Consider the following 27776-nt stretch of genomic DNA (forward strand, 5'->3'; position numbering starts at 1 on the left):
TTCCCCTGGAGCATGGTAAACCTTTTGAAAATCGAAACAAAAATTTTTCCCAGCCAAGGAAGGCATTTTCTTTTTTTTTTTTTTATTTAGTAAATATAAATTTCCAAAGTACAGTTAATGGATTACGATGGCTCCCCCCCCATAATTTCCCTCCCACTCACACCCCTCCCATCTCCTGCTCCCTCTCCCATTCCATTCACATCAAGATTCATTTTCAATTATTTTTATATACAAAAGATCGATTTAGTATATATTAAGTAAAGATTTCATCAGTTTGCACTCACATAGAAACACAAAGTGTAAAATACTGTTTGAGTACTAGTTATAGCATTACTTCACATTGGACAACACACTAAGGACAGATCCCACATGAGAAGTAAGTACACAGTGACTCCTGTGGTTGACTTAACAATTTGACACTCTTGTTTATGGCATCAGTAATCTCCCTAGGCTCTAGTCATGAGTTGCCAAGGCTATGGAAGCCTTTTGAGTTTGCCGACTTTGATCTTATTCCGACAGGGTGATAGTCAAAGTGAAGGAAGGCATTTTCCTTTTGAATGCTCCTCTCCATTTGTTCGGGGGCTGCCCTAAGAAACCCCTTTGACTTTTCAATCAGATTTTCTCCCTGTCCTTCAAAGCTGTCATCTCGTGTTTCCCAGTCTGCACCTCTGCATGCATTCCCAGGAGCACACTGCCTTCTCTGTAGCAGTCCTTCCTACAGGGCCCCAAGGACGGCAGTGTTCTGGAGATGGATAGCAGCTAGCTGGGCAGGGGCAGAGTGTAGGGTTCACTGATCTCCCTGGTGTACATGACTCCACCAGGGCTGATGTTAAGCCACCAGCATGATGCCACTGAGTGTAGAATTGACAAGAGGTGCTCACTAGCGTGGACTCTTGTGAGCTGGTGCCAACCAGCCCTGGTGACCACGGTGGGAGACCCCAGAGGCTCCTAAGCCCTTGTAGGATGTCATGCCCCCTGATGTAGGACATGATTACTCAGTGCTCTTCTTTCAGCATTCCATTCCCAGATAGATGTGGAGTCCTCAAAAGTGTGTGAAAAATTCAGATTGTGAAAAAAACGTGTGGGAATTTAAAATTTTCTTTTCCCCAAAATAGACTTGTCTTTTAATTCCATTTTCTGTGAACTTTTTGCAGTATCTCATAGAAATAAATTTATGTATATATTTATGTATATATGTATATGTTATGTATGTGCACATGCACAAATGTGTGTGTGTATATATATATATATACATATAGAGAGAGAATGAGAGAATTATAAAATCCACATATGAAAGTTGGAATTTACAAAGTAGATGATTTCAGAGTAGCTTAGATCACATTTTAATTAATTAAAACATTTTGAATGCAAATATCACATTGTTTTGGTTATTATAGCTTTACTGTAAATAAAAGTTTGTTTATTTGCATTTACTTGAAAGGCAGAGAGATAGAGAGAGAAACCTTCTATGCACTGGTTCACTCCCCAAATGCCCACGATGGCAAGGTGGAAGCCAGGAGCCAGGAACTCCATCTAGATCTCCCACATGGGTGGCAGGGACCCAAGCACTGGAGCCATGATCTGCTGCCTCCCAGGATGCATTAGCAGAAAGCTGCATCTGAAGCAGAGGCGGGACTCCATCCCAGGCACTCCGATGTGGGATGCGGGCATCCCAAGCAGTAGCTTAACCTGCTGTGCCACACCTGCCCTTGATGTTTTTAGCTGAATACATATTTTTATTCTAATCATACTCTGAGGTAGACGTTTTCCTCCTCTGAAATTTAACATAATACTATACTGAGTTGTAACTATTTATTTTACGAATGAAGTTGTATCCTCAGTTGGCATCAGAAAAGCAGAACCCAAAATAAGAATATTATTCTGTTTTTAACCCGCAGTTCTTGCCTTGAAGAGAACATTCAGAGGGGCTGGCGCTGTGGCATAGCAGGTTAAGGCACCACCTGCAACACCGGCATCCCATATGGGCACTGGTTAGAGTCCCAGCTGCTCCACTTCCAATCCAGCTCCCTGCTAATGTGCCTGGGAAAACAATGGAAAATGGCCCAGGTCCTTGGGCCTCTACACCTATGTGGGAGACCTGGAAGAAGCTCCTGGCTCCTGGCTTCCGACTGGCCCAGCTCTAGCTGTCACGGCCATTTGGGGAGTGAACCAGCACATGGAAAAAGATCTCTCTCTGTCTCTGCCTCTACCACTCTCCCTCTGTAACTCTGCCTTTCAAGTAAAATAAATAAATCTGATAGAGAGAGAGAGAGAAAGAGAGAGAAGGAGAATATCAGAATAAATGCTACTTTGGTACTGATGTTTCTTGTCATACGGAAAACATTACACTGACTTATCTTTGATAAAACTACTTTTCATAATATTCTCTATTTTCCCTCTGTTTTCCATTGTTTCCAATATGTTTGCATATGTGGAAGTGTTCTTTAAACGATAAATAACCAAGGAAATATTGGTTGTTGCTGCTGTCATTCTCTCTGCATTGCTTTTGATATTTCTTTCCGCAGAAATCATTTTCCAGGAGAAAAATGTGATTTGTCTGCCTTCCTTGGCAACATTGACTTGCCAATTTTTTATTTGAACATTCTCCTCACTTTGGGGACTCACTCAGTTTCCTTAAAGTTGCAAATGAGGGCTGCCCACAGCTCATGCCTATTCCAGCACGTTTTCTGTTCCTAAATATTTCTGGAACTGGACCTGTGGCCACACCCCAGATGGCCCTCTCAGCTCTGTTTCTGGTTCTACCTCTGGTCTCTTCCCTCAGACTTATCCTGGAACCATCTTCTTGTCATGGCTAGATGCTTCCCTCAGTGTTCCGTAACATTATCCGATCAAACTCATCTCCCCAGGCTTTTAAGAGAAGCCCTTAAATCTGACCTTCTGACTGCTACGTGTTTCACCTTCTCTACAGTCTCTTTACTCAGCTACAACCTTTAACACTTCAAGTTGAGCTGTCTGCCAGAAGTCCAGGGATTTCTCCTTTCCCTGGCTTCTAACAGCAACATTCATTCACTTATCCACCATGTGGTGATCAACTGCAGTGTGCAAGGCATGCACATGTAATGGGGAGTAAACCTATCAGGTTTTGAAAATTTATTTGAAAAGATAGAGAGACAGAGACAAACACACACACACACACACTCACAGAGCGAGCACAAGAGTGCTATCTCCCATCTAGTGGTTCATTTCCTAAATGTCTTAACAGCTGGGGCTGGGCCAGGAGCCAGGAACTCGGTCTGGTGGCAGGGACCTAAGCACTTGGGCCACACCTGCTGCCTCCCAAGGTGCACAATAGCAGGAAGCCGGAATCATGAGCAGTGTCCCAAGGGATCTTAACCACTGCACTAAACAGCTGCCTCTCTTTGTTCTTTAATGGAGTCTTATATTGCTGTGTTGGAGTGGTGACTAATTACTTTTCCAATGATGAATTAACCCTTCAGTTATTGACAGAATGTTGATGATATTATTATATATTGACAGAAGCTATCATGTTATGCAGTGTCACCAGTGCCCATCGAAGACAGGCAGACAGAATAAGCGATTGTCTTGACTGGACAACCCCAAAGCCTGCAATTATGAGGTCATATCACCCCACTTAGACTGTCTACGGAATTCTATTACTTGAAACTGCCTTTGTGGAACTAAAGAGCAACACTCAATTCAAAAGAATCCATTTGCGAATTCCCATTTGCAAACTGGGCTATGTCTTGGTGATCTTTCAGAGAAATTTTCATTTAAATACGTAATTCTGCATTCCTTGGAGCAGTAACTCCCTCAGGTGTTGGAGATCTAACACAGACTTATTCAACTCTTTCATGGAAAAAATCCAAAAGAATGGAAGGAAAAAATGATCTCTGTAGTTTCGATAAGAATTGTGTGCTTTAAAAGATCACAATAGTAGCAGACAACTATATAAATCACAAAGGAAGAATCTACCCTCCATAAGAAATAGTTATCAAATAATCAGGAAAAGATTGAAAAAGAAGAAGAGGAAAAAAAATAGGCAGCAAACACTGTGCCTTGAAGCTGAGTTGTAATTATCAAGTGGTCTCTGGGCTGGGAAAATGATGAGCCAGGTCTTAACTCATGGAGGAGCACGTTTCCTTGCCAAAATTCAGAATAAAAAAGAACAGTATTGCATAAAGCTTGCCAAGCGCAGCTCTGCTGTTGCTTGACACTTTTCCTATCCCCAGCAGCTCAGAGTCTGCAGCACTGTCACTCCCTAGAAAGGTCCACGGGGCCGGTCCACATTCCTGTGCTTGGCTTTCAGTCTGATGGCTCCCAAAAGGCTCAGTCTGAAGAGAGCCACCCAGGGAGTTCAACCCAGAAGTCACTCAGTCTAAACCAGAGGTTCTTAAACTGGGGTCAGTGGATTCTCCCCAAAGGAGCATGGAATCTAGGGATTCTGTAAAGTTTATTTTTAACATTTATTTATTTTTATCTACTTGAAAGGGATACACACACACACACACACACACAGAGAGAGAGAGAGAGAGAGAGAGGTAGAGAGAGAAAATCATCCATCTGCTAGGTCACTTAAAATACCCAAGGCTGGGCCAAGAACTCAGTCCTGGTCTCCCCACAGGTGGCAGGGGCTAGGGTACTTGGGCCATCACCTGCTGCCTCCCAGGCACATTAGTAGGGAGCTGGAGCTGAAGCGGAGGCAGACCTCAGTGCCAGGCACTCCAATACTGAGATGCAGGAGTCCCAAGGAGAGGCTTAACCTGCTGTGCCACAGAACTTACCCAGGGTTCTGTGAATTTTTTTTTTTTTTGGGGGGGGGGGATTGTTTCTAATTTTACTAAGCTCTAACTAAAATGTAGGTAAAAACCAGAATAGTATTAGTCCCTGGGACTTCCATCCATATAAATTAGAAATATATTCCTATTTCATTATAGTTATTCTGTGTACTTTGAAATATCATTGGTACTCTTGACTACTTCTTGTTCTCAGTAGTCATTAGAACTGCCGATAGATGCTGTTATTTAACAGGTAAACAAAGAAGCACATAAATTACTATTCCACTGACTAGGTTTTTAAACTATTTTAATAATTTACATTTTAATATATCTGGCTGCCTTTGTAATCTTACATACTTTATTTTATGCATTCAAAAATGTTACTCTGGGGAAGGCATTTGGAGCAGCAGTTAAGTAGCTGTTGCGATGTCCACATCTCATATTGGAGTAGCTGGTTTGAGTCCCTGCTCTGCTCCTGATTCTGGCTTCCTGCTAATGTGCACCCTGGGAGGCAATAGGGGATGACTCAAGTACTTGGTCTGTGCCACCCACTTGGGAAACTCAGATTGAGTTCTAGGCTGCTGGCTTTGGGCATCTGGGGAGTGACCCAGTGAATGGGAGATCTCTGTCTATCTGTCTGTGTCTCTGTCTCTGTCTGCCTTTTGGGTGGATTTAAAAAAGAAATTAAAAGCTTGCTGAGAAAGGGACCTCACCACACTGCCAAAGGTGTCTGTAACATAGAAGCAGTTAAGAGGCCCCGGCTCAATTCTCTTTTTTGGTATTTGTTAACTGATCATACGGGTTCTAAGAACATGGGCCAAGGTGTAGACCCAGCATGGCAGATCACCCATCTCTCGGATTCATTTGCAGCACTCTTAGCACATGAATATTCATTCTATTAACAGAAGAAAATGTTACAAATTCCACAAACATCATTAACGTGTTATTAGTGCCTGGCATAGTAGAAGCAACAAAAATGCATCTGGGCTTTTAAAGTTTCTATCATGGTCTCTGCCGATTTTGATAGTCAAAGCCACCCTCAAGATAATACCACAGGGCAGGTGTTTGGCCTAACCGTTAAGATGCGGGTTGGGACGGCTGCATTGCATGTAGGAGTGCCAGGTTTCAACATCCGCCTTTGCTTCTGATGGCAGCTTCTGCAAATACACACCCTAGGCAGCAGCAGTGATGGCTCAAGTGATGGGGGCCTGCCACCAACCTAGGAGACCTGCATTGAGTTCCTGGCTCCCAGTTCCCAACCCAGCCAGGGGCCATTGTGAACATTTGAGAAGCGAGCCAGCAGATGCGTGATCTGTCTCTGTCTCTCCTACTCTCTCTGCCTCTCAAATAAATAAAAATCTTAAAACGATTTCATTGTGTTCATGTTCTCATGTGGTTACCACACCTCTGATGAAAGCAAGCACATAAGATTATGTCCATGTAACACATGAGCAAAGTAAAGTCCAGGAGAGCCGGAGGCTCACAATAGTTCGGGGTAAAAAAAAAAAAATCATAATATCATTATCTTCCCCTGGCAGGTGGGGGAGCAATTTTGGAGAGGTTGGAGAGATGCAGTAAGTGGCTGGGCTAGGATTCGAATGCAATGTGGTCGAGTTCCAAAGCGTGTTTTCCCCTGGGTGGTGCTGCCTGGCTCATTACTCCTCTCTCCAAGTTAGAGAGCTGGCTGCAGGACTCCTCCTCCTCCTACCCCTACCCCGAGGACACCATTCTTTCCTTAGCGGAATCACAGGCTGCGCACCAAGGAGTGGAAGGGAAAGCTTGTCCAGAGCTTTGGCCCCACTCTGGTTCCCCGGGTGGCCGTGGTGTAGGAATGTGAGCGCCGCTCTCCCCTTCTTGGCCCTGCCCACCCAGCCCCTGGGAGCGCAAGGCATCCCTCTCTGTTCTGTCCAGTCTCACTTGATCTTAGCCAAAAGGCCGAGAAGAGATGTGTCCAATCTCATAGACAGCCATTCCCAGAGGGCCGCGTGTGTTCTGAATCAAATAATTCAGTGTGTAATAGAAATCGTTATACCATTCAGATGTATTTTTCAGATTTTAGGAATACATCCGATCGACAGGCAATGCTTGCATAGCTTGTTTCCCATTTGTATGGAAAGTAAACTTTATGGTTCATCTGTAGGCTTTTTAGTTTGCTGTTACACTGTTATAGATCCTAAAACAAGAGTGTTTTGTTAATTCAGTTACAAGAGCAGGCAGTAGTAAGAGTCCTTACAGTTTTTTAAAAAATTTACTTGGGAGAGAGGGAGAGAGGGGGAGAAGGAGAGAGGGGGAGAGGGGGGAGGGGGAGAGAGAGGAAGGGAGGAAGAATGCATGAAAGAGAACTCCCGTCCCTTAGTTCACTCCCCCAAATACCCCAATGGCCAGGAGCCAGGAACTCAACCCAGGTCTCCCACAAAAGTGGCAGGGACTTCCAAGGTCATCACTGGCAGGAAGCTGGGGCCAAGGACAAGGACTGGAGTTGGGAATTGAACCCAGGCATCCTGATGCAGGACTTGGGAGTCAACTGCTAGGCCAAATGCCCACTTTCAGCACTTTTGAAAAATGCCAGGCTTAGGAGGGCTAAACCTCCGCGCAGCACGACAGACTCATCTGAGCCACTCTCCGTCTCCCCGGGCACTCTCATTGTGGTCACTGTGGTAATGCTGTGTTTAATCTGTCTCAGCTCCAGCGAGGCTGATAGCTTCTGATGTCGTTCTTATGCTGCTCGTGTGTCGCCCACTCCTTTGCAGACTGTTCTTAACTAACGTCTCAGCTCTATGTGCCGGTCTTTGTTTTAAAGCAACGGGACCAGTACTTACAAAACCATGCATAGCTAAATCTACTTTTCCAAACCATGTGCTTATCAGATCCGCTGCAAGAGCCTTCACTACTCGGTTCTGGCTTCTTTTTTGCCCCTAAGCCCCATGTAACAGTTCATCTCCGTTTAAATGTTTACCAAAGGCTTGCCTTTCTAAACATGGTGCACGCTATTGTGGTGCTCCAAGAGATCAAACCCTAAAAAGCAACCATAAAGTAAACTCTAACTTTGGTTTCAAAAGCAAGCTAACTCCCGAACAGTATGAATGCAACCTTCCCCTTGTCAAAAAATCCACACACACAAAAAAAACCCAAAAAACAAAAAACAAAACAAAACAAAACAAAAAACTGTACCCCAGTCAACTTTCTTTAAAAATTTAGGCACATAGTGTTTAATTATTGCACTTGAATTCTAATTAGGCAGTATCTGATATCCTACTGCAGTCTCCCTTAATGAACAGGGAGAGATTAACGGTAACAGGAAGCTGCTGACCATGTGCAAGGAGACAAGGCTGCTTTACAGTTTTACTTCTCTTTGTTGTAGTGGCTTAAGAAAAGGGCAGCAGTCTGATCGCACGCCTCCTCTCTCTGCTTTCACTCTGTCTTTTCAGGCACTTCTACAACCTACAGAACCTCAGCCTGGCTTACTGCCGCAAGTTCACGGACAAAGGATTACAGTACCTGAGTTTAGGGAATGGATGCCACAAGCTCATCTGTCTGGACCTGTCCGGCTGCACGCAGGTTCGTCTTTCAGCCGTCTCTTCCCTGCAGCAGGCGAGCAAGTCCCTGGGAGGACGGGCTACATGCCGCCCTCATGGTCTTATTATCCTAGCGCTGTGCACGGTCTGCAGCACACTTTTCCGAGGTTTTAAATTACACGGCCACAGCTGCTTCAGTTTTCCCCAGGAGCTGCACTATAGGCTCTTGGCTTCCTTCCCCAGGAGTGTCACATCCACAAGCAGGCAGAGCTCATTGGAGGAGGGAACAGACCACTGTGTGCACACGCTTGCTCCAAGCAGAACGCGCGTCCCACACGCCAGAGCTTGGAGACTGGTGTGTCCTCCCAAGACATGAACAAAGGGAAAACCTCTGCCGGGGAGGGTGCACAGGGCTCCCGGAAAGTCAGTGCGCTCCCCAAGGAGGGTTTTGGGGAAAATGCTGCCCATGATGAACGTGAGAAAGGAAGTCTGCACAGCCAAGATCTGTGATTTTAAACATTGCACTCCCTCCTTGGGTTGAGTATGGTCAAGATTCGAGATCTCCATGGGAAAACGTTTTAAGTCGAGAGAAACAGATTAGGATAGCTGCGCAGGGAAAGGGGGAATGTGGTGGAGGATCAGGGGTGGCACTTTGCAAGTAGTGGGTGCCTCAGTGGTAGCTTCCTCTGCTTTCATGTTGAGAGATTCAGGCTGTGATTCTTTTTAAGATATATTATCTATAATTTGAAAGAGTTAGAGAGAGAGAGACAAAGACAGGAGAGAGAAAGAGAGAGATCTTCCATCCATTGGTTCTTTCCCCAAATGGCCACAATGGCTGGGGCTGGGCCAGGCCAAAGCCAAGAGCCAGGAACTCCATCCAGGTCTCTTGTGTGAGTGCAGGGGCCCAAGTATTTGGGCCATCTTCTTTTTAAAAAAATTTTTAAAGATTTTATTTATTTATTTGAGAGGTAGAGTTGCAGACAGTGAAAGGGAGAGACAGAGAGTAAGGTCTTCCTTTTGCTGTTTCACTCCCCAAATGACTGTAACAGCCGGAACTGTGCCGATCCAAAGCCAGGAGCTTCTTCTGGGTCTGCCACACCGGTACAGGGGCCCAAGCACTTGGACCATTTTCTACTGCTTTCCCAGGCCACAGCACTGAGCTGGATTGGAAGAGGAGCAGCCAGGATTAGAACCAGTGTCCATATAGGATGCTGGTGCCGTAGGCGGAAGATTAACCTACTTTGCCATGACGCTGACCCTGGACCATCTTCTGCTGCTTTCCCAGGCATATTAGCAGGAAGCTGGATTGGGAGCGGAGCAGCCAGCACTCAGACTGGCACTCAATGAGACAGGTGGCATTGTAGGTGGCAGCTAAACCTGCTGTACCACAATGTGAGCCTCTATGCTATAATTCTTTTAACATTTTTCCAGCCTTCTGTGAATTTTTTAGGTGTTGGTAGTAGCCAGTTCCTTGACTTTGCCACAAGAAGGAACTAAGGAAAGAGTTAGAGAATAGTAACTAGTGAGCAGCAGGTGTTTTACTGGGAAAACAAATATGCACCCTCCACAGAGTGCAACTTAACTGAGTGGACTGGCCCATCTCTTAACTGTGTTCAACATTAGATGAGTTGTTTAATTAAATTAAAGGGGAGTTAAATTCTAACAAGGGGAAGGATTGTTTATGGTTTTTCTGGAAGGGTGGGGAGTTAGAGATTTCACAGAATTTGGTTACTGCCGCTTTTCACTCCTTAGATGGTCCTGTTATGGTGGCTAGTAGGTGTGTCATTTAGCATGCTAGGTATTACAATGAGTTTGTAATGAGCTGTAGTCAATCTAGGTAGCCTTAGCCCCCTGGTCCAGGTAGGGGGTCTGTCTTCAGAGTAAAGGAAGTCAAACCCCTAACCTGCAGGTCTTGGGAGCATAGTGATCTCAAGTGGGCAAGGGTTGTATTAATTTCACTCTAGGCTCTTGTCATGCATGAAGATACGTATTCGAAGCCTTGATACAAATAAGTACACAAAGTGACAAAATTTACTTAAAATGTGAGAAAGTGAGCACACACACACACACACATACACACACACATGACTATAGCTTGCCCCACAGAGAGAAATACCTGTCATGAGTGGGCAGTGGACCAGAAGATTGCCCAAAAGGAGAAGGAGAGAGAGAGGGGACAGAGAGAGAGAGAGAGAGAGAGAGCACCCTGCAGCCCCGCCCACTGTGGTCTATGGTAGAAGAGAGAGCCAGCCTTTCCCAGTTGTAGCGCTCTCTCTCTCTCTCTTTCTTTTTGACAGGCAGAGTTAGACATAGAGAGAGAGACAGAGAGAAAGGTCTTCCTTTTCTGTTGTTTCACCGCCCCCCCAAATGGCCGCTATGGCTGGCGCGCTGCGCCGATCCAAAGCCAGGAGCCAGGTGCTTCTCCTGGTCTCCCATGGGGTGCAGGGCCCAAGGACCTGGGCCATCCTCCACTGCACTCCCGGGCCACAGCAGAGAGCTGGACTGGAAGAGGGGCAACCGGGACAGAATCTGGTGCCCCAACCAGGACTAGAACCCGGTGTGCCGGCGCCGCAGGTGGAGGATTAGCCAAGTGAGCTGTGGCGCCTGCCTCTCTCTCTCTTTTTAAAGATTTATTTTACTTATTTGGAAGGCAGAGTTAGAGAGAGAGCTAGAGAGCGCTTCCATTCGTTGGTTCACTCCCCAAATGGCTGTAATGGCCAACGCCAGGAGCCAGGAGCTTCATTCAGATCTCCCATATGGGTGCAGGAGCCCAAGCACTTGTGCCTTCTTCCATTGCTTTCCCAGGTACATTAGCAGGGAGCTGGGTGAGAAGTGGGGCGGCTGAAATATAAACCAGTTGTCCACATGGGACGCAGGCATCACAGGCGGTGGCTTTACCCATTATACCACAACGTTGGCCCCTGTTGGTCTTTTTTATAAGGTAGGGGTGTTACCTCAGCACATGGGAAGCCAACTGGAAATTATGTGGCATCTCCATAAGTTACATGTTGAGCTCAGTATCTGTATTTTCATGGCATCCTTCGGTCACCGATGAAGCAGATGCAGCCCAGGAAAGGGACATTTTGATTGATAGACAGAAATTGTTGAGGATAGAAATATGGGGGGGGGGGGGGCTTGTGACTTTTCAGCTCAGCAGATCTATCTAGCTGCCTTCCTATTCCCATATCAGTAGGAACTGTTATCTCCAGGTAGCTCAGCTGCTTGCCTTGTCTGCCTAATGTTCAGTATTCTCTAGGAAAAATATAATGGCATAGGTGAGAACTGGCTGAAAGTATTGGCAGTTACCATTTGTTGAGTTATTATCATATGACAGGTGCTGGACATAGATCAGATTTACTGCTCATGCAATACTGTGTAGTATGTATTGATTATGTGTATTTAAAAGGTGGAGACCAAGGTGGCACAGCTGGCACATTGTCCTGGTACAGCGATAGTCATGTGTTGGTAGGTATCTAGGAAGGCAGATGCCCCCCGGGAGCAGGGAGACACAGGGGCAGCATGCTTTTTTTTCCTCCAAGTTGTGAGAGATGGAGTTCTTGTCTAGGCTCCAGCACTGGCATACCATGGTTTCTGCTGCAGTAGATGGTGGGGGAAGGTTGGGGAGGACTTTAAGCCTGGGATAAGCATGTCTAGAATTCTGGTTTATTTAAAGTCTACGTAGACCTACATGATGTGTACCTAGTTTGCTAAACATCAGCATCTAGCATATGTACTGAGATGGCCTTAATGTCCCTCCCCAACTTGGATGAACTTTAGATCGACTTCTTCCTGGTCTCCTTTTTCTTGAAGGATTTACTTTAGAAGACTTGGAGGCAGATGCTTGGCTTAGCAGTTAAAACACTTGTTGGACTGCCCATGTCCCAGCTCTGGTTCTTGACTCCAGCTTCCTGCTAATGCAGACACTGGAAGGCACCAGCAATGACCCATATGATTGGGAGATCTGGACTGAGTTCTAGGCTCCTGGCTTCAGACCACTGTCTTGTGGGCACTTGGGGAATGAGCCAGCAAATGTGATCCCTCTCTCTCTGTCTCTCTCTCTGTCTCTCTGTCTCTGTCTCTCTCTGTCTCCCTCCTTCCTTAAAGAAAGGAAAAGAAAAATTGCACATCACTTCTCAATTAAAAAAAAAGAAAACTCAGAATTTTGAGTTCTTTTTCTGCCTCTGCTAAGATACAAATCTTGAAAAGTTTCTTGCTAAGGTTCTGTTGTTTAGTTTTGTTTTTACAACCCAGGAATGTCCTTCCCCAAGGACCTGGGAGCCGTCCCCTTGATACATAATCATCAAAGAAGATAGTCCCTGTTTCCCAGTTCCTGTGGGAGGGCAAGAGTCTGACTTTGATAGGCACCAATTAGCACACACAGAGGGCCTAATCACAGAGAAAAATATTCGCTAACTCAGGAACCACTTAATGTGTGTGACACAGGGGCAGCCTCCACCATCCAGTGTTTTTCTGCTAGCGCACTCCGGTGCTCAAAACCCTCCCCGCAGGCCGACTTACCTCCTTGTGCTTCTCAGTTTCTGCAAGGGAAGTGTTGTGGCAACACCAGACACACACACACACACACACACACACACGTCCTAAGGTTAGTCTCAGACACAGGGAAGTTCCAATCAGAAGTTCCACTTCTATGACCCAGCGCACAGATACGCGTGCAAAATACTGTGCCTTGAAATTCTGAGCCAATATTTAAAACTTTGGGGTTTTCACACACACACACACACACACACAATCAAATATAGTTTGAAACTTCTCTGTAAAAGCTGGAAGAGCTAGCAGGATTGGATCTGCCTTCCCCCAGGGCAGCACGGGGTGGAGCTGAGTCAGCCTCCTCTCCTCCCACAGAGGGCGCGTGTTCCCACCACTGTGCACACCCCTCCACTCAGGAATGTCCACATAGGCATTTACCCTGGACTGAGACCACTTAACCACTTAATCACATTGCCTGCCTGGCCTCAAGTCAGTGTTTCTGACTGTATAATGAACAGAATTCTTGTCCTGATTATCCCTTAATTTTTAAGACCTAAACCACAAAGAAGTTAGTATTTCACATCATTATGCTCTCACATCATTGCACAAAACAATGTTTCATTCTTCCTTCTTCCATTTCTAGTGCTTACAATGTTTTATTTCAAAAGGAGAGAGAGAGAGAGCGACAGAGAGAGAGACAGAGACAGAGAGAGAGAGAGAGACAGAGAGAGAGAGAAAGCACTTCCACCCAGTAGTTCACTCCCCAAATGCCTGCAATGACCAGGACTGAGCAAGAGCTGAAGCTGGGAGCCAGGATCTCAAAGCAGCTCTCCTACGAGGGTGGATGGAACTCAGTGTCTGGAGCCATCACTGCAGCCTCCCACAGTGTGTATTAGCAGTCAGGGGGTCAGGGGCTGGATGGGAACCCAGGAACTCTTGATGTGGGATGAGGTCATCCTAACCAGTGTCTTAACTGCTAGGACAAATGCCAGCCCCTAAACCTTGTTTATGTAATAATTCAATAGAGATTTACCTGTAGGTGTCATGCACTGCTCCGGGCACTGGAAACCGAGCCCCTTTAGAAGCACTGGGAATAAGAACTGGGCTCCTTGTGCTCCACAGATACCTTCGTGGTAGCCGCTGCTGTAGACTCACAAACCCCACGGCCCTGAGATTCTAAGTGCTCTCAGGAGACTCCACCCAACTCTCCAGCTCTCACTGTGGTGCAAAAGTGGTTTCAAAGGAGCAAAATGGGTGATTCACAGATCTTGAAGGTTTTGCCCTCCAAGAAGCTCTACCTTGGAATCTATTTTCTTTTTGTAATTGTGGGGTTTTGCACTAGGAAGTCACGTGTTACTATCTGACCAAGAAACAGGTCCCAATAAGATACAAATACTTGAGAATGGGACTTTTTGTAATTGTGGGGTTTTGTTACTGTCTGACCAAGAAATAGGCACCTGCTTGCTAATCCTGAGCTTGCCATTTTCTAACTGTGGGAGCAGGGGAGTATATTCCACCGCACACTCTAGCTTTCTCATGTATGAAATGTGGGAAACACTAGTACCTAACTCATATTCATGCAAGAGAATTGAATGATTGGATGCTTGCATCGTGGCTGGCACATAACAAGGCCTTCATCACCCTTTTCTGCTGTTGTAAGATGACTGGCATTTCCCCCATACTTCTGGCCTCTTGATCCAAGCCTCACCAACCATACATTCCATTTCCAGTGGCTGGGATTTGTCCGGGAAGAACATGTAACCCTAGAGTAACTGTTCAGGATCTTCCAGGTCTGCAACATTGGGAAACATAAGCTGTGTGTTCCCTGAGGTTGCAGGGCCTTGAGCATATACATCCGGGCTACTCTGGGGTCCTCTTCGCCAACAACATGGGAGAGAATGGAACAGTCACAGAGAAGCCAGCTTTTGAGAGGGAGAGACCCTGAGTTGGAGGAGGAGAGATGGTGTTTTGTGCGAGTGGACTTCCAGATGGTGTCTCCTTTGGTTCTCATCCTACAAAACTTAGCTCGTCACTGCAACTGAAAGAGATTGATTTAACTCTGGGGCTAAAAAGAGCTAAGAAGAGTGTTTCTGGTTGGACTTTATGGAAAGCCTTACTCAAGAAAAGAACCGAGGCCTGAGAGAGAAAGTTGTGAGATTTCTCATGCTCTTCATATGCTCATAGTCTACAGTGCACCTGAGTTTGTTGCTTTGGACATGGTTGTGGCTGACCACAAAATGATCCTTAATGTCCGAGAAACCGGATTAAATCTGCTTCCCATTTGTGACAGTTGGGATCTAATGAACAAAGGAACTCCGCTAATATTTTTTGGGGGTAAGTTTTGCCAAAGTATAACATTTGAGGATACTTCAAAAAGTTCATGGAAGGGAGTGGGTGTTGTGGCACAGCAGGTTAATCCCCTGTTTGGCATAGCCACATCCCATATCAGAATGTTGGTTTGAGCTCTGGCTGTTCTGCTTCTAATCTAACTTCCTGCTAATGCATCCTGGGAAATAGCAGATAATGGCTCAAGTATTCGGGTCCCTGCTATCCATGTAGGACGCCAGAATGAAGTTCCTGGCCTCTGTCTTTGACCTGGCCTAGCCCTGGCTGTTGCAAGCATTTGTCTATTTTTTCACTCTGCCTTGAAAATACATGAAAACTAATATTTCTTAAAAGTTGAGAGAAACATAAAATTAAAAGATGCTTATATTGGTGCAAAACATTTTGGAATTCATGCAGAGTTTTGTTGTAGTGCACATTTTACATACACTTCCTGCAACCTCCTTGTTGACACACAAAAGTGCACAGAGTGCTGCAAGCAGCCATGCACGTGTCCTTTGGCAGGCCCAGCACACCCCTCTGTCGGGTGTGCACAGAGGGGCCAGATGGCTAGATCAGTAGGCAGGTGTACATTTGGCTTTAGTTGTTAGTTTTCCAAATTCCTTGTGTCATTCCTAATGACATTTTTACTCATAGGAAGCTTACAGAGAGCGGGTATTGGCCACATGATTTATTTTCATAGCAATGCAATTGTTAATGAGTTATAGGAGGAGCAGAACAACATTTAACCCTAGAGTGGGTTTCTTTGCTGATAACTCTCTTTCCTTCTCAGAAATTAGCATTACGTATTAGAGTCATCTTATATTCACTATCACACTAAGTACCTTTCATTAATTACCTGTCTTCCCAAATATTCTAATCAAACTGTCAGAACCCAATAAGCAGCTTCTATTGGTGACTATTCTCTCTCTTTTTAAAAAGATTTATTTATTCATTTGAAGGTCAGAGTTACGGAGAGAAAGAGAGGGAAGGGGGAGGGAGGGATGGGGGGGGAGAGAGAGAGAGAGATCTTCCATCTGCCAGTTCACTCCCCAGTGGCCGCCCTTGCCAGTGCTGGGCCAGGCTGAAGCCAGGAGCCAGGAGCTTCATCTAGGTCTCCACATGGGTGGCAGGGTCCCAAACACTTGAGCCACTTTCTGCTGCTTTTCCCAGATTATTTTTGGAGAGCTGGATTATAAATGGAGCAGTTGGGACATGAATGAGCGCCATATGGGATGCTGGCATCACAGACAGTGGCTTTACATGCTATGCCACATCGCCAATCTGGTCACTATTCTCATTAAAAGACATGAAGAAGAGAGGAGTAAGTTCACTTTTTATCACTATAATTAAATACCTGAGGCAACCTACCTTTATCAAGAAAGGAAGTTGATTTTGACTCACAGTTTTGGAAGTTCACAGTATGAGATCAAGTGGCCCCACTGGTTTGGCCTCTGGTGGTGGCCTTCTTTAAAATATTTTTTTTTAAATTTATTTGAATGGCAGAGTTAGAGAGAGAGAGACAGAGAGTGAGATAGATGGATAGAGAGATAGATCTTGTATCTGCTTGTTAATCCCCTATGTGGCTGTATTGGCCAGGGCTGGCCAGGCCAAAGCCAGGAGCCAGGAGCTTCATCTGAGTCTCCCACATGAGTGACAGAGGCCCAAGCACTTGGATCATCTTCTGCTGCTTCCCCAGGTGCATGAGCAGGGAGCTGGATCAGAAGTAGAGCGGCTGGGACATGAACCGGTGCCCATGTGGGATGCCGGCATCATAGGCAGTGTTTTAGCCCACAGTTCACACCGCCACCCCAAGGTGGTGGCCTTCTTGCTGGCAGAGTCCCTCAGTGGCACAGATCATCACATGGCAAGAGACAGGGAGCACCCAGTGAGCATTTTAATGCTCATAAATGATATTATGCTATAGATCTGGCTCCTTTTCTTCTGACAATATTTCTGTCTGCTCTACGGTCCTCCGCTCTACCAACTGAGCTATCGAAGGGTGCACCTAACAATACTTCTAAGAGTACCTAGGTCACCTTCTTTCAACCCCTCAATCATAGAGCACCCAGGGTTCAGTCCTTGGTTTACTTGCCTTCTCAGGATATACCTGCTTGCTTGGTGCTCTCACTGTGTCTCATGGCTTTGTATCACCTACAACAATGAATACACATATATATGCACACACATATAAACATATACACATATGCATGTACATACATATGCTCATGCACATATATCCGTATAGGCAATATTTGTATATAGGAGTCTATGTATATTTTATATATATATTACTATATATATATCATGACTATGATATATATCTCTAATCCAAACTTTCTCAAATTTTATTTTTCAAAAGATTTATTGATTTCAAAGGCAGAGAGTTACGGAAGGAGAGACATAGAGAGAGAGAGAGATCCTCCACCCGCTGATTTACTATCCAAATGACCACAATGGCCAGGGCTGGGCCAGGCTGAAGCCAGTAGCCTAGAACTCCATCTGGGTCTCCCAGGTGGGTGGCAGGGGCCCAAACACTTGGGCCATCTTCTGCTGCTTTCCCAGGTGCATTAGCAGGGAGCTGGATCAGAAAAGAAACTGCTAGCACTTGAACCAGTGCTCGCAGGGGGTGCCGGCATCACAGGCAGCAGCTTAATCTACTGTGCCACAACGCCGGCCCCTTTCTCAAAGTTTAGACTCTTAGCATCTGAAAGAAAAGTCACTGAACCAAAAAATAACTTCTTGCTGCCTCCACAGCCTTCTCCATCTCAGTTAATAGCAACTCTGTGTTTATACTTATTGAGGCCAAAAATCTTGGCATCCTCTGTTACAGACTGAATGGTGCTGTCCCCCCTCAACCCTCCCAGTCTCAAATGTGGAAGCCCTAACTACGAGTAGTACTTCAGAATGAGACCTTATTTGGAAATTGGGTCGTTGCAGATGTAGTTAGTTAAGATGAGGTCATGAAAGGTGGGCCTTAATCCAGTATGACCCGTGTCCTTATAGAAAGGCAGTTCTGGGCACAGACACGTGCAAACGTGCCCTGTGAGCATGAAGACAGCCGCCAGCCAGCCTGGGAGAGAGGTTTGGGGCAGAGCCTCCCTCACAGCCCTCAGAAGCAACTGGCCCTGCCCACACCTTGACCTTGAGCCTTCTGATACATCAGAGACTAAGCCCAGCCTGTGGGCTTGGAGGACTTTATCATGATAGCCCTGGCCTACTGAGACGTGGTCCTCAACCCCTCTGTCTCTGCTCATGGTGTCAGGAATTCCGGGTGACTATGCCCCAGGAGTTGATTGAGGCCACTGCCCCAGGCCAAGTCACTGTCAGCTCCTGCTTGGTCACTGTGGTAACCTCCTACCTGGTTTCCCTGCCCACCGTCGCCTCCTCCCATGAGTGTACTCGCAACACAGTCTCTAAATGCTCCAAGTCAAGGGGCTGGCTCTGTGGCGTAGCAGGTTAAGCCACAGTCTGCAACATCAGCATCCAGTATGGGCACCAGCTGCCTACTTCTGAGCCAGCTCCCTGCTAGTAGCCTGGGAAAAGCAGTGGAAGATGGCTCAAGTGCTCGGGTCCTTGCACCCACATGGGGGACCCAGGTGAAGCTCTTGGCTCCTGGCTTTGGCCTGCCGCAGTTCTTGCCATGGTGGCCATCTTGGGGCGTGAACCAGCCAGTGGAAGATCTCTGTCTCTGTGTCTCTCCCTCTCTCTCTGTAACTCTGACTTTCAAACAAAATAAATAAATTTTACAAAAAAATCAAAACAAAAACCCAGCCAAGTGATCATCCTTCCTCTGATGAGGCAGGGTGTCCAGTTCATCGGGTGACCCCCAGGCCCTGAGTGATCCATGCACCCTCACGTGCCTTCTGGGTGTCTGCCCCACTGTTCTCCCTCTTGCCTTCCTTGCTGTTCCTCACAAACACGAGCAATCTCCACAATGGCTGTTCCCTGGGCCCAGAATACTCTGTCTGAAGATGTCCTTCTCTTCTAAATGCTTTATTTTAAATGCAGAGAGGGAGAGAGAGAGAGAGAGAGAGAGAGAAAGAGAGGGGGAGATGGGGGGATTAGAGAGAGAGAATGAGAACTTTCATGTGCTGACTTACTCCTCAAATGCCTATAACAGCCAGGGTTAGGCCAGGCTAAGCCAGGAGCCAGGAGCTCCAATCCTAGAGCCCATGTACCTGGGCCATCACCTACTTCTTCCCAGGCGCATCAGCAGGAAGCTGGATCAGAAGAGGAGAAGGAAGCTGATCCCCGACACTCCAATATTGATGTAGGCATCCCAAGGGGCAGCTTCACCAACTGTAACATAACTCCCCCCCATCTTTCTGCAGATATCTCTATGGATAACTTCCTTTTAGTCTGTCCTCAAATATTCTCACGAATGAAGGAATGAATGGTTAAAATGGTACCAGCTAACATTCTCCGAAAGAGACCTGTGTTAGTTGCCTGTTTGTTTCAGAACTGCCTAAAATATATTCTTGTGTCTCAGGAAATCTCAAAAACTGGACATGTGGGTAGGAGTAAGAGTTTCAGTGGGGAGAATATGGCTGTGCTGACTGTCCATGAGACAATGCCAATGGGGAGGGCAAACATTCCTGCTGTCCTTTCCCTTTTATCCTCTGCTCTGCGTGTTGAACTCCAAGGACCTGCCCATGGACGTCTTCTTGGGGTGGCTGCCTTTCCTTCCCTGCAGATCCGCGGGTCTGCAGCTGTGTGCACTGTGGGGAGGTGGTGCCGTGCAGGAGGCCAGGCCTGGAACAGCCACAGGCAGGCTGGGGCTCAGCCAAGCTCCAGCTGAAACCCAAATGCTCAGAAATCAGCAACTCTGAACGCTGGGAGGAAGAAGGAGCCAGAGGAAGAGCGGGAGCTTGGACCAAGGTTCCTATGTATGTGTTCAGATTTAGGATTGTTAGCTGGACAGTAGGCGAGCTTGCCATAGGGCTTTCTGCCTCTGAGTCTCCCTCGTTCCTTTCCTGTGTCAGGTGTTTTACTGGGAGCACCTTTTGCCCTTTGCCTGGACACCCTCCATGCTGTCCCTTCCTCCCATTCACCAGGTAAAACTGGCACTTGTCCTTCCAGGCTCTGCTCAATCCTGACCTTCTGCGGGAGGCACTCACTGACCCCCCGCTTGCTCCCCCACAGGGTGTGTTATCTCACTGCACCTTTGATCACACGTTTCTCTGTGTGCTCTGCGGTCTGCTTACTCATCTGCTCCCCTCGCCACTGTGAGATTCTTTTTTTAAAGTTTATGTTTAATTATTTGAAAAGGAGGGTGACAGAGAGAGAAGAAGGAGGGGAGAGAGAGAGAGAGGCAGAGAGGGAGAGGGAGAGAGAGAGAGAGAGAGAGAGAGAGAGAGAGAGAGAATCTTCCAGCCATTGGTTTATTTCTCAAATGCCCACAACAGCTAGGGCTGGGCCAAGCTGAAGCTAGGAGGCAAGAACTAAGTCTGGATCTCCTACATGGGTGAAAAGGACCCAAGCACTTGAGACATCACCTGATGGCTTCCTGGACACATTAGTGGGAAGCTGGGGGAGTGGAGGTGGGGCTCGACCGCAGGCACTCTGATATGGGATGTGGCTCAGCTTGCTGCAATGCCTGACCCCCACTGCGAGGTCCTCAATGGCAGGGGTACTGCCTTCTTTATCTGGGCGTCTTTGTCTTTAGCACTCGGTGTACACGTCGATCAATGTCTGATGAGTCAGCGAATGAATGAGACTGCAGCCAGTTTCCGGGCGCGGCTTGCCAGGTAATTCAGGTGCAGGTGCAGGAGGCCGGAGCTTTCTAGAGCGAAGGATTTAATGATCTCTTCTTGGTGAGGCTGAGTCTGACGTTCTTCAGTTTCACAAGTAGCCAAGAACCTAGGACACTAGGAAACACTAAATGAAAGTATTTTTTTCCCCATCAGTTCTATTTCAGTCACTATACACAAGTCAACAAACTTGAAAAGAGACCAGCATCGGAGATAGGTTTCAAAAGATTTTCATGCTTGCGGCAATCATGATGATTTATTGGTCGTTCTTGTACTGTCAATCTCTCTGGGAGCCACACAACTTAAAGGTAGGCTGTGCAAGCTGCAAGCCGGAAGATCCCAAGGTCATTTCAGTTCTCTCTAGGCTCCGCAAATTCCAACCTCCCCCCTTCAGAAAGGCAGAGATCATGGAAGGTCTTAGTTGTTCACCCCTGGGGTTTGTGGTGGAGGTGGGAGAAAGCCACATAAGGCCTGTCCAGGAACGAATGCAGGAGCCAAATGGAACAGAGACTGCATGAGCAAAGCAAGACGGGAAGGGACTCTCTCCTTCAACTCTTTGCAGCAGACGGAATGCTGAGAGGAGCCCACGCTGAAGTTAGGAGATCTGGAATCCAGTCCTTGTTCAACCACTCACCAGCTGTGTAACAGGCACAATTATTTGTCTGCTTATTTATTTAGTTATTTTTTTGCTTCATTTCTTTCATCTGTAGAATTGCCAGGCTGCGCTCGATAACCCACAACGTCTTTTTCATCTTTTGGATTTTGTGCTTCTGTATGGTGACTAACTAAGCAAGATGACCAAAGAAGAAGCAAGACTGGGCAACTGGAATGATGAATTTTATTTTGAAAAAGCTGGACTTGAGGTTCCTGTGATACAGCCGGGTATATTTGACAGGAACACTCGAAAGCAGAAGCCTGGTCTTTGGAGCAGAGATGGGAGAGGAAGGGTAGCTTTGTGGTCTGTCAGTAAGGTTAATTAGAACAATGAGAGTTTTTGACCAGCCAAACCTGTTGTGACTTAGCATATTGTGTACCAAAATAAACTGGTAAAAAAAAATTATAATGCACTTACATTTGATTGATTCCATTTTTTTTTTTAACATAACCCATGCAATAATAAAGGGCATAGGAAAGCCTGCTTTTTAGTGTGTGCTGTGAATGCTCTCAGCCTGTCCTATTTCCAGCTCCCATGGAAGGCCACTGAACAGGGCATTGGGAAGAGTGCAGTAGCGCACTGTTCTGTAATGTCCCACCCAGAGATATGGCAGACACAATACCCTCAGGGCCATAGACAGTGGCTGCATGGAGGAAGTCACGAGTGAGGAGAACGCAATACCCTTATGACTATGCACTACCCTTGCTTTTAGTAGAAGTAAACAAAAGATGTATTTTCATTCTATTTGAAGGGCAGAAAGACAGAGACAAATATCTGCTGGTTCACTCCCCAAATGCCTGCAATAGCTAGGGCTGGGTCAGGCTGAAGCGAGAAGCCAAGAACTCCATCTGGGTCTCCCCTATAAGTGGTAGGAGCCAAGTACTTGAGCCATCACCTGCCGCCTCGCAGGGTCTGCATTAGTAGGGACTCCAGCCCCACGCTGTGATGGAATGTGGCCATCCCAAGTGGTGGCTTAACCACCATGCCAAAGGCCCACCTCTTAATATCAGTTAAACAATTCTAAGTGTATGATTTAATTTTGAAAATAGCCATTTAACAACCGGCTTGCAGAGTTCCTGCAGTGATTTGCTCTTGCAAGCAGGGCGAGTTGGCTTCGCACAACCCTGAGACAGATGCTAAGACAGGGTAGGTAACTTGCCTAGGGTCGCACCCCAGTCTGGGCCAAGATTAGAACCTTGATGCATGGAGTTCTGAAGACCATTCAGGCTCTTAGCCACCAGACTATCACTTGTACAACTACCAGTGCTTCACTGCATATTTTATAAAATTATTTTTAAATAACTTTAGAAGCTGTTGCACTTTCCATTTGGAAGAAGTATTACGTGGTCTCAGATGTCGTTTAATAAGGAGTTTCAGTGTGTAGGCAGTCACGAGCCAGAGAAACCACGGGGCAAGTCCTGCTTTTCTGGGCCCGTTTTTGTGCCCCCGCACCCCTTTCTGAACCACACTGCAACCTGTGCTAAGTTGATTTCATGAAACGCTTGTTGCGTACCTTGTTAATAGGACTTAGAAAATTTAAATGGTTTTTATGTTTCCTGGTTGGAACATGGATGTCTGCTGGCCGCACTGAAAATAAACAAAGAAAGATAACTAACACCTATTGTTGAATATCCTCTGCTTATATAAGCATTTTGCGGGCAAGATGTATAAAGATGTTTATTATATCAAGTAGTTTAGTGAAACATCTGGCAACAATTTTTAGGTCTCGAAAAATCGGATGACAAAGTGATGAGGCTCCAGAGACTAAGATCGTGTTTCCCACTCCTGAAGAAAAGTTTTGAACACATTTTCATGCTTTCTGGAAACTGGACTTACTTGAGCTGCCGCTCCTCTGTTCCGTGTCTTGGGAACTGACTTAGATCTGGAACTGCAGGAACTGCTCACCAAACTCTACCTTGTCTGTAGACCTGGTCGAAGCAGGTGGTAAGGGAGGGGCCCGTGGCGCTGCCCTCTAGCTCGGTCAACCCAGACAAGTCAAGCAGTGCCGAGGGTCTTGGTGTCGGAAGAAGAAAGTATAGTGGTTGAGATTCTGCGATTCTCTGTTATGAAGGCGATAAGGCTGCACTACAGGACAGGGGAAGCCGTGAGCAATTTGGCCGCTGATTGAGGAAAAGAACGGGACAGTGTGCTCTGGGCAAGCCTGAGAAGGTTTTGGATGGCCCAGCCCACTTCTGGCAGATCACAGCTCTGAGTCACACACAGCTGTCAGCGTGCTCGCCCTCCTGGCACCCGTAGGCACCGCTCATCTCTATTCTGATCCCTCCCTCAATTTGGAAAAGGAAACTCTTCTTTCATATTGGGTTGTCTCATTTCTTTTCTTTCTTTCTTTCTTTCTTTCTTTCTTTCTTTCTTTCTTTCTTTCTTTCTTTTTTTTGAGAAATCTGAAATCTTTAACTGACCATATCGACACCCTCCCCTTGGGAACCACTAATTCTGATTTACATTCTACAAACGATTCATGCAACAACTACTTGGTCAGTTAAACCTTGGAGTGCCGTCCTTGGAGCCAGACACTGGAAAGCATACAGTGAGGGCTGTGGTGCTGTCCGTGTTCGTCGGCAGGGGTATTAGGCGCGTGTACGGGTAACTCTCATACAAGGCAGAGGATCCAGCAAGCAGAGGGAGGGCTGTGGGCTTCCGTGCTCTGAAATGTAAGAGGGAGAAGTCCCTCCAACTGGAGTGACCTGAGCGGTGAACCTGGAGATGTGCGCTGGTGGACAGGGAGAGGATTTTAGGCTGGCGGGGGATCTGACCATGAAGATTAGACAGAACTGAAACCACCGAATCGTCCGATTGGCCCTTTTGGCAGGACCTCATGAGGGACAATAACCAGGCCTCCTAGTATTTGAGAGCCTGTCAAACCCTCTTGGTTCAGACCCTGAGAAGTGTTGCTATTGAAGACGCTTATGGTGCATTTGAAGGCAATAAAACAGAGTGTTGCATTATGTTTCGGGGGAAGCTTTGCTTTCTTCTCCAGTAACTCATTCCACTTGCTAAGCCTGGAACCCTTGGGGTCACTAAGGGGCCGCAAATGTTCTGTGGATATGCCTGAAGTCATCACGTTACCCATTAGTCATTGGATACAGTGCTGGGAGAATGAATGACAGAAACAGCTGGAATGGAACGGGGACACAGTGTGGACCTGTCTACCTAAGACGGACGCTCATCTGGTCCCGTGTCTCTACCTGTCCTACGTTGCGAGGGAGGAGTGGAAAGGGACAGCTTGGTCACGTGCCATCATCCTTTCCTTCTCTTGTACTCTCTCGTGGCTGTGAAGAGGGACCCAGCTCAGCCTTGGTGCTTGGCACCTTGGTTTTCCTTTCCTGGGGCTCTCTGGCAGTCCAAATTCTCCACAGACAGCACTGTCTAGAACTGATACGTTGCGACCCACCCAGCAGCAGCTGTAGCCCCCACTTCCTAACCAACAGGGAAGGGCAGGGTGACAGGGCTCCTGCTGGGGCCAGAAGAGAAGCCCCAGTCACAAGTGCACAGAGCAGTCAGGTCCCAGGTGTTGTCAGAATCCTCCCCAGAAAATGCCCAGATACCAGCTGTGGGGAGGCCTGAACTTCTAGCGTGGTAAAGGATTTGCTTTTTTTTTTCCTTTGAAGAGGAATTTTTAATTTCAGAATTTGATCCTCATTATTTCAGCGAAGAGGAAGGGACGACTCCTAATTGCTTGGCTTAGAAAATACTGGCAGGAATACGGGAGTCCTACAATACTAGCCAAACATCTTTTTGGAGATTCTAGTATAAACTTAGAGGGGAACTAAGCGCTTCATGCCAGGACAAGGCTGAACGGCTTTTCTCAGGGCTGCTGCTCACCCCCTTGCTGGATGCTACACTTGTTAGGTAACAGCACCAAGCTCTTGTCTGCATTGCAAGGAATTGCCCCACTGTGGCTGCGTGTAGCTGTCATTTCCCCATTTTGTTCAGGAAGCCTTGTCACAGATAGGTTTCCAGGATGGCAAGAGAGGAAAGGTTGGATGCTGGTTTGGTGGAAGCCGTTGTTAGAGAGAGCAGTGCTCAGATAAAGGACCCAGCCGGGGCGTGAGCTAAAGGGAGGCACTTAGAGGTGTCAGCAAAAGCAGCAGTCTCCTCCCCAGGGAAGAAGGAGGCCTGCAGCCTTGGCTCTGTCACTGCTGTGTGATTCAGAGCCCTTCGCGCAGTCATTCATTCACATTTGGAGAGCGTGCACTCTGGATCAGTCACTGTGGCCAGCCCATGGGATGCGTGGTGAGGAGCAGATTGAGGACTTTTCTCAAATCATGCTCCTCTGTTGGCATTGTCAGGAATGCACGGCCACAAGCCGCCCTCAGGGCCCTCCATCCCTAGTTTCTGATGCTTTACTTTTCTATAGGAGCAAAACGCACCCAGAAGAACAGGGAAAAGTGGGCCCCGACATGGCATACCAAGTCTTGTGCTAAGTATTTTTATGTACATTGCCTGATTTTGTTTTCTCAAAAACCTCCTAAAATAGGTATTATTGTGCCCATTTGACAGCAGCTAAGAGTCCAAGAGGTTAAGCTGCCCTTAGTTACAAGAGAGAAAAAGACAGAATCAGACTTAACCCCAGCTCTGCTGATTTCAGCCTTCCTCTCTCCTCCTCTTTCAGTGCCCCGCATCTTCCTAGGACTTTTCTCTGGGAGTACTTAGGGAAGATTTGCTCAAGAATCCCAAGGAGCTCATTCTTGCTGTGTGGATCTTCTGTTAGCTTTCCCTCTCTCCTGACCTGTGGACTTCTCTCATGCACCCCCAGGGTGACTTGCTACCTTGCCCAAGGCCACCACTCCCATGGCTTGGCCTTTGCTTGTGCCTACCTCCTGCATGGAAACTCTTTCCAGCTCGGCTGTGGCCAAATTCTGCATTCTCACCCAGACTTTGTCTTACTCCTACATTCAGTTCACTCAGCCCCCAGTATTGTTCAGTGCAGTGAGAAATTCGAAAAAGAGCACATGGGCTTGGGAGAAGTAAGACATATATATGTAGGTTGTAAGAAAGAGCCATGGGCCAAAGTAGAGACTTCTGGGCCATTTATTGGTTGCTGTTTCCCTACAAGGCGAGGTCTTTGGCAGGAGATGATTCAGACCTGCCCTTATGCTGCTGCCTTTCTCCCAAAGGATACCTCCTCTCTCTCTCTCTCTCTCTCTCTCTCTCTCTCTCTCTCTCTCTCTCTCCTGCTTAGACATGGTCATTGAGAAAGTTTGAACAATACAGACACTATTCACTCTTCAGAGGTAATATTTTCATCTATTCCCTTCTACAATAGCTGGCTAGGTTATGGTGCCGACTTGTTTGATCAAACAGCAGTCCAGATGTGGCCATGGAGAATTTCTTTAGATATGCTAAACATTTGAATTAGTAGACTTTGAGTAAAACAGACCACCCTCCTTAACATAAGTGGGCTTTATCTAATAAGTTACTCCTTAATAGATGGAGGTTGCCCAAAGAAGAACAGATTTTGCTTCAAGACTGTCTGAGAGGCCAGCCTAGTGGTGTAGCTGGTTAGGCCGATGCCCTAGATGCCAGCATTTCATATGGGCACCAGTTTGACTCCCAGCTTCTCCACTTCTGATCCAACTCCTTGCTAATGTGCCTGGGAAAGCAGTGGAAGATGGCCTAAGTGTTTGGGTTCCTACCACCCTCATGGGAAGCCCAGAAGAAGCTCCTGGCTCTTGGCTTCAGCCTGGCCCAGCCTTGGCCTCTGTGGCCATCTGGAGAGTAAACCGGGGGATGAAAGAGCTCTCTCTCTCTCTCTTTTTTTTTTTCTCTCTCTCTTCCCATCTCTCTCTGTAATTCTGCTTTTCAAATAAATAAATCTCAAAAACAAAAGAAGATCCTGTCTGAGTTTCCTATCTGCAGATTATGGATTCAAGACTACAACATCAGCTCCTCCATGAATTTCCAATCTGCTCTGCAGGTTTGAGACTTGCTGGTCCTTACAACCTCATGAGCTAATTTGTTAAAAATAAACACTTCTCCCTCCCTACCTCCCACCATCTACACACATGCATACCCACCACAGGTACTTCAAACAGTTCATGGAAAAAGGAAGTTAAAAGCTAAATTTGGAGATGGATGTTTGATGTAGCACTTAAGCTGCCACTTGGTACCTATGCACCCCATATCAGAGTGCTCGGGTTTGAGTCCTGCTTCTGCTCTGATCCAGCTTCTTGCTAATGCACACCGTGGGAAGCAGCAGGTAATGGCTCAGGTGCTTGGGTTCCTGCTACCCACATGGGAGATCTGGATGAAATTGCAGGCTCCA

General features: G+C 46.7%; 2 protein-coding genes across 9 annotated transcripts in view; one reads left to right on the forward strand and one right to left on the reverse strand.

The window, feature by feature from the left end:
• The window catches only part of LRRC17 (leucine rich repeat containing 17), a 44377-nt gene extending 35666 nt beyond the window's left edge, over window positions 1-8711 (reverse strand). Inside the window, exon 1 of one of the 2 annotated variants that reach the window (XM_002712022.5) lies at window positions 8256-8711. The gene's annotated coding sequence lies outside the window, so the exon portion shown is untranslated. The remainder of the gene's footprint in view (window positions 1-8255) is intronic. The other variant, XM_051848880.2, reaches the window with a different exon arrangement.
• The window catches only part of FBXL13 (F-box and leucine rich repeat protein 13), a 252385-nt gene that overhangs the window by 138123 nt on the left and 86486 nt on the right, over window positions 1-27776 (forward strand). For all 7 annotated transcript variants that reach the window (XM_051848861.2, XM_051848859.2, XM_051848860.2 and 4 more), the window contains one exon: window positions 8186-8315. In XM_051848861.2, coding sequence (XP_051704821.2) covers window positions 8186-8315 — 130 coding nt within the window. The remainder of the gene's footprint in view (window positions 1-8185; window positions 8316-27776) is intronic.

This window comes from Oryctolagus cuniculus, chromosome 3, assembly GCF_964237555.1.
Source record: "Oryctolagus cuniculus chromosome 3, mOryCun1.1, whole genome shotgun sequence".
NCBI lineage: Eukaryota > Metazoa > Chordata > Mammalia > Lagomorpha > Leporidae > Oryctolagus > Oryctolagus cuniculus.